Source organism: Oryzias melastigma, unplaced genomic scaffold, assembly GCF_002922805.2.
Source record: "Oryzias melastigma strain HK-1 unplaced genomic scaffold, ASM292280v2 sc00438, whole genome shotgun sequence".
NCBI lineage: Eukaryota > Metazoa > Chordata > Actinopteri > Beloniformes > Adrianichthyidae > Oryzias > Oryzias melastigma.
In genome coordinates this window covers 28,936-36,073 of record NW_023417034.1, presented here as the reverse complement: position 1 = coordinate 36,073, position 7,138 = coordinate 28,936, and the positions used below count along the sequence as shown (strand labels likewise).

Here is a 7,138-nt window from a genome sequence, read left to right as displayed (position 1 = left end):
TTTTAATTAAAAAATGTCACAACAGCACAAATGTTTGAGTACAAAAGTGACATTTTTTCCTCTGAATATAAAATAAATAATCACACATTAGTTGCACATTTGAGACCCACAGATTCACACTGCATGTAAAGAGAAAAACTGAATCGACTTTACTTTCATAAAGCAATTTAACAGGATATCTAGCAATACTCTGAAATGATGTAGATTTTCTTAAATATATATATACATAAAATCTAAATCCACCTCATCTACCGGACTTGCTTTAAATGTGTTTTCTTGAATAGTTACATTTTCTCCTTTATTAAGAAGTCAGCTCCACTCAAAGGCTATTTAAGAAATAGTAAAAAAAATAACATGATTTGGTTTTAATCAGGTGTCTGCATACTTTAACGCTAAAAGAGCCATTTGGACCAGTTTCTACTGTAGAAAAACCAAAGAACCACTTCACTATTTAGAAGAAAACTTTGTTTTTATTTGTAACATGTAACTTTTAAATTATATGACTTATGAATTATATGAATTAAGCTATTTTTATATTAAATCACTCTTGACAGCAGCACATACATATGTCTTTCAAAATAAAACACATCCTGTGTCAAATAAGTATTTCCTGCTTCAGTAGATTTACTTGAAATTAAGAAAGTTTGCTTCTGAACAACAATTAGACACAAGATAAAAAATATAAAAGTTTAAACCTATATCAGTCATAAAATAATTCACAAATGACAAACTACAGACAAGCATGTATTTTTATTAATTGAAACAATATTTTTTATGGTAATTGGTAATTAAAAAATGGGAACAGTCTAAGTATTTAATTGTTTAATTGTGTATCTGAACATAATTTTAATGAGTTAAAGTTCTTTTTTGTTGAGAAGAAAGTGATCTTTAAAATACGTAACACTTAATGTGTTTTACAGACATAACAAGGAAGGAGTGGCACAGAAGCGAAAGTGAAACAAAAAACTTAGTGTTGTTGAAGTCAGGGATAGCCAGGGGGCAGAAAAGCTCTTCCTTTCAGTTTTTTTTTTAATAAAATGGATGAATTCCCACATCCTTTATTTTTTGAAGCCAGAGATCTGAGCAAAAGAGAGAAAAGAAAGATTCATCTTTATTTTCAAAAAAAGAGAGATTCAGGAGGAGGAGACTGTGACGAGATTGAGAAGATTGGAGACAACACTTATAGAATCTGCTTCAAGGTGAAAGAAGGTAAACAAAACTCAATGATATAAAGAGAAAAAAGTTACTTTTTGTGAGATTATAGACTTTACTGTGATCTTTCTCCGTCTGAAGATCAGGAAAGGGTTTTGCAAAAGAAGTCTCACACCATCTGTCTTCCTAATGGAGAACTGCATCTGACTGTGAGCAGCAGCAGCTCCTTAGATCAGCAATCGATAAGCCACGGGCAGGTAAACACATGCCTGTGTGTGTGTGTTTATCTTTTTTTTTTTTTAAGAAATTTGTGCTCTGCTTGACCTCATGTGTTTTGTGAAGAGCCACTGAACTGGGCGGACTGGTTTCAGGATGTTCCAGGATAAATGTTGATGTTGACCTTTCGGAAAATCCCTTCAGCCAATTAGCTCTCACTGATATGTATGATATCTAGGCTGGGGACCGGCACAGGACTTGAGTGTTGTGTTAGTCTGGGGGCGGAGTTGTCAGCACAGACTCTTCCTGGAAGGAGCTGTTGGCATCGATCTTACGTCAGCACGTTTTCAAATGTTCGTTTTCGTGGGTATGGGAGAGGCTGCTGCAGACAGCACAGGTTTTTACTCTTAAATGCATGAATGGATCAAAATACCACTTTGGGGTTCTTTATAGTGAGAAATGAACAGTAAAATGCATTTAAAATCTCAAAGTAGAATTTTCACGGTAGGGCCCCTTTAATAACTGGAATCTAAAAGGTCATTTTGAACTCATCAGGTCAATGTTCAAATTCAGTCCAAAGTCACTAAAACTATGATTTAAGATGTTTCAAGTTTTTATGACAGCTCTGCATCAAATACACAACTCTGCAATGCAGACAAACATTTAAATATGTTACAAATATTTGAATTAACACAATCTTTTTCCTTTTCAGACATTCACCAAAACAAACACAAAAGAACTTGAGAAGATTTTCCAAATTGAGACCTTCCTCTTGTTTTACCTGAGAGACTGCCCTCAAGCTTTGAAGTTCTTACAAAAGCAGCTCGATGCAATCCACTGTAGTCTGACGTTAGATTTTGATTCAGGGGAGGCAGTGGTGAAAGGGCATGTTGAGAAGGAATCAGGAGGAGCTTTCGGGGCTATAGCTGAGAAATGGGAGCACCAGGTTGACAAGATCTTCATCGATCTCATTGAGAAATATACTTGCCATCATGTGCTTGAGCCTAAACTGCTCAAGAAGGTGCAGCAGGATCTCAGCAATGTGGATGATGATATAAAAGTTTACCCTCAGACAGGTTATGTTGTGGTGGTTGGAGAAACTGTTGTGGTGAAGGAGAAGGTTTCAGTTCTAGAGAAGTGTCTTCCATCCACCATGGAGCTGCCAATCACGGAGAAACACCTCAAGCTGATAGAAGAAGAGTTCAGAAGAGAAATGCAAGCTGATTCTCCTGAAGTTAAAATCACCACACGTACCAACATGGTAATCTTGGAAGGCACTGATGAGAAAGTAAAGTCAGGAGCTGCAAAGCTAGACGAGCTGGTCAAAAAGATCAAAGTGAAGAGAGTTCAGCTCTCTCCGTGTTTGTCTGCCTTCATGAAAACCAGCAACGCCCTCTCCAAGTATGAAGCTCGATTTCAGCAGATTTTTAGAAGTCCTGTGTCCCTGGAGGTGGATTCAGACCTGCATATGTCCAGTTTGTCCTCTGTTTCCCTGGAGGAGGCAGAGGCAACACTGCGGAGAGACATTGTTGTGATCAGTGTTCAGCTGCAGGGGGCAGCCACGATCCCTCCAGAGCTGAGAGCAATCCTCAACAAGGCCAGAGATGAGGTCAACTCTGTGGGTCTCCAAGTGGAGGTCATCTTCATCCCAGGTGTCAATGAAACCACCGTGCAGCTAGTTGGCTACTCACCAGAGGTCACCAAACTTAAAGAGTTACTTCATGATTATCAGTTGAATCAAGCTCCAACTGAAGAGATGATCAAACTGCCAGATCCAGAACTTGTGGAATGCTTTGATGAAATGTTGAACAGGCTTGGAGTGAATATAACTAGTGTCACACTACAGACCTCACATGTCCCATATCCATGTGTGATTCTGTCTGGTCCCAGGGGTCAGGTTAAGGACGTACATAAGAATCTTCAGCCTGTTTTAGCCAACCTAACAGTAGACTCTTTGGTCTTAAATGGGCCAGGGGCTCTGCGATACTTCCAGGGAGTTGGAAAAGTTAGCAAAGATTTGGTTGAGACTTCCCATAAGGTCATTATCAGGGAGCAGCAAGGAGTCCCAAATATATACGCCCAACAGCAAGACAGCATCACATACGTGACATCGCTCAGACCATCCATTAACAGACAACGCAGGAGCTCAGTTGGAAGTCCAACAGTCAGCCAAATAAATCTAAGGATCAGGCTTTGCCGTCTAGAGGATGAACAGGTTTGGGATTTTTCATTTTAGTTTTCTGTACATTGTTTCCAAAATGCAACACTTTTGTTCATACGTCTTCTCGTTTTTGTCACAGGTGAATATTTTTGTGGCTCCCGTTGTTAAGAATCAGCTTAACTCCAACAATATTAGTAAATCCTTGCTAAGAAAAGGGGGCAGCATTCTCCAGTCTCAGTTTGAAGCAACAGCAGCAAACCGTGTCCACCCTGGAGAAGTTCTTCAGGTCCCTGGACCTCCATCTCTGGGATGCTCCAAGATCTTCTTCATAGAATGCTCGCCTTGGGATGGTGTTGGAGGACAGAGTGCTCAGGTGATTTTAAATCATAAAGAGAAATAAACTCTAAATATAATGTAAGACAAAGATAATGTTGAATTCTGTTTACACGGTTAGTAGAAACATGTATCGAACACAAGAAATTAGTACTGAAAACCATTCAGACGTACAGTGGCCCACAAAGGTATTCTTCCCCACTGACCACAAACACGAATATATTTTATTGGAAATGTATGTGGTGAAAGACCAACACAAAGGGGCTTACAATTGTGAATGTCAGGGTTTGGGGTAATGGATGACCCAAAAATTACAAATCCAGCAGTGTACATTGTTTTATTGAGCTAAAGGAACTAAATAAAGAAAAACAGATAAAAAGAACAATTAGGCACACGCAGTCCCCGGGATGAAGGCTCAGGAATGCTGATTCAGGAATTTAGATGCAGAGAAGTTCGTCTACATTCAGGAGAGAGCGACTTGGTTAAGTCAATGAAAACACTTGACATAGAAGAGAAACTCAGGTAAGTCGATGCAAATGCTTAACTTAGGAGAGAGCGACTCGGTTAAGTCAATTAAAACACTTGACATAGAAGAGCATCTCAGGTAAGTTGATGCAAATGCTTGACTCAGGAGAGAGCGACTTGGGTAAGTCGATGGAAACACTTGACACAGAAGAGAGCGGCTCGGGTAAATTGATGCAAACACTTGACTCAGGACAGAACAACTCTGGTAAGTCGATGGAATCGTTTGACCCAGGATAGAGCCTCGGGTAAGTGGATGCAAACACTCGACTCAGGACAGAGCGGCTCGGATAAGTTGATGCAAACACTTGACTCAGGACAGAACAACTCTGGTAAGTCGATGGAATCGTTTGACCCAGGATAGAGCCTCGGGTAAGTGGATGCAAACACTTGACTCAGGACAGAGCGACCCTGGTAAGTTGATGGAAAAGTTTGATCCAGGATAGAGCCTCAGGTAAGTTGATGCAAACACTTTACTCAGGAGAGAGCGGCTCGGATAAGTTGATGCAAACACTTGACTCAGGAGAGAGTGACTTTGATAAGTTGATGCAAATGCTTGACTCAGGAGAGAGTGACTTTGATAAGTTGATGCAAATGCTTGACTCAGGAGAGAGAGACTCAGGTAAGTCAATGGAAACGATTGACCCAGGATAGCGCCTCATGTAAGTTGATGCAAACACTTGACTCAGAAGAGTGACTTAGGTAAGTCAATGGAAACGATTGACCCAGGATAGTGCCTCATGTAAGTTGATGCAAACACTTGACTCAGAAGAGAGCGACTTGGATAAGTTCATGCCAACACTGGACTCAGGAGAGAGCAACTCAGGTAAGTCGATCCAAACGTTTGACTCTGGAGAGATTGAATTGGATAAGTCAATGGAAACACTTGACCCAGGATAGCGCCTCAGATAAGTTGATGCAAACGTTTGACTCCGGCGAGAGCAGCTCAAATAGGTTGATACAAACCCTTGACTCAGGCAGGACAACAGAGTTTAACTGAGGGGGATTGAATGATGAATCTCCAAGTAGGGCTGACGACATTCCGACAAAGACTGAATACACAAAGTCCGACTTTATAGGAGGGGACCAGGTTGCAGGAATTAGGACTAATCAGTAGCACCGCCAGCTGCATCTCAGACACAGGTACCAGCCAAAGCAGCAGCCATGACAGTACCCCTTCTCGTTGACTGGCTCCTGACAATCAAAAAGACAGAGCAACAGCAAAACAAGTGTGCTAAAGTATTTAGCCCACTTGAGTCAATACTTTGTGAACCACCCTTTTGCTGCAATTACAGATGCAAGACATTTGGGATTTGCCTCTACCGCCCTTGCATATCTTCCTTGCAAAACAATTCATACTGACTGCTGTCCAATGGAGAGTTCCCCCATGTTCTGTTGGTCTTTCCAATACAATACATGTATGTTGCTGGTCATAATGGGAGAAAATGTACAAAAGTTCAAGGGGTATGAATACTTTTGCAAGCCACTGTATAAAGGTGCATTCACACCAAACGCAATTTGCACAGCAGAAGCGGCCAGCTCCAATAATAACCAATGGTACAGGTGTGCTCTGAGGCGATTTACAGTCCCGCGATGCGGTATGAGCAACGGGTGCGGTGCAAAAGTCTGCTAGCAGCTTGATTTGAGCGGTGAGGTGCGAATTGGGTGGCGCAGCCAAAATGTAAATACCTGAAGATTAACAGGTTGCTGCGTTGAATCTGCCAATCAGGAACTCAGCTTTTGGCACCTGACTTTTTCAGTGGGTAGAATATTAATCCAAAGCAAGTGCTTTTGTCCGGAACTTTCATATTTTTCTTATTTTTATGATCTAAACACATTTTTGACACGCGGCGAGAATCGAATTCGCCATGTAGGGAAAGAGCACGCCAATTTATAACTCAAATCGCGTTCGGTGTGAAAGCACTTTGGGAATGTTAACTAGTGAAGCTTTTGTAATTGATACACATTTGAGCCTCAGTTTACTGTAATCAGTTGAAGAGTAATTTTCAGCACAGAAAGAAAACTATTTTTTCGGTAAAAAATATTAAATTAGTGTACTTAAACAAAAGACATACTAAAACAAAACATTTGACTTATTTGTACATTTTGCACTTCATATCAATATTTTTACCCTACTATGAAAATAGTAATCATCCCATTTTAAAATGAGAAAATGTCTTTGTCTTGTAGGCTCTAAGAAAAGGCCTGCAGACATGTTTGGACCTCTGTGTACAGCAGGGCTATAGCTCAGTGGCCATACCGATCATTGGACACGGAGTTGTTCTGAAGTACTCTCTAATAGAAGCTATTAAAGTGCTGACAGAGAAGATTACTGAGTTTGGATCATCTGCAACTTCCGGGTCTCTCTCCGACATCAATATTGTGATCCATCCTGATTATTCGGACTCTGAGAAGGTTTGCATTTAGTTCCACTTTTAACTGCTTTTCAGAATTTAAACAGACTATTTTAAAGCGCATAATGCTTACTTTTGCTGCTTTCTTTGACAGACTTACCATGAAGTCAACAAAAACCTTTGTTCAAGTATGAACCACACAGGCCAAGGTAAGTCAGAGTGGCTCTATAGCCGTATTTATTAACCTTTTATGAAATACATCAAGGTAAAACTGTAATGATATAAACAAGTAATGCAAAGGTAAACAATTGTATAAAGTTTATTCATCAGAATGCTTGTTTAAAATATGACAAATTGGTCCTCTCCTTTGCAGCAATATTCAGGTCTCTCACCAGTGACC

At 40.2% G+C, this 7,138-nt stretch overlaps 1 protein-coding gene across 1 annotated transcript; it reads left to right on the top strand.

Annotated features, from left to right (window-relative positions):
* The first annotated feature begins 1,013 nt into the window (after positions 1-1,013).
* Positions 1,014-6,811, top strand: LOC118598395. The gene is made up of 5 exons (XM_036211067.1): positions 1,014-1,209; positions 1,294-1,409; positions 2,081-3,583; positions 3,669-3,902; positions 6,575-6,811. Exons 1-5 carry the CDS (start codon positions 1,038-1,040, stop codon positions 6,809-6,811), a joined length of 2,262 nt encoding a protein of 753 aa, XP_036066960.1. The 5' UTR covers positions 1,014-1,037.
* Positions 6,812-7,138: the final 327 nt, after the last annotated feature.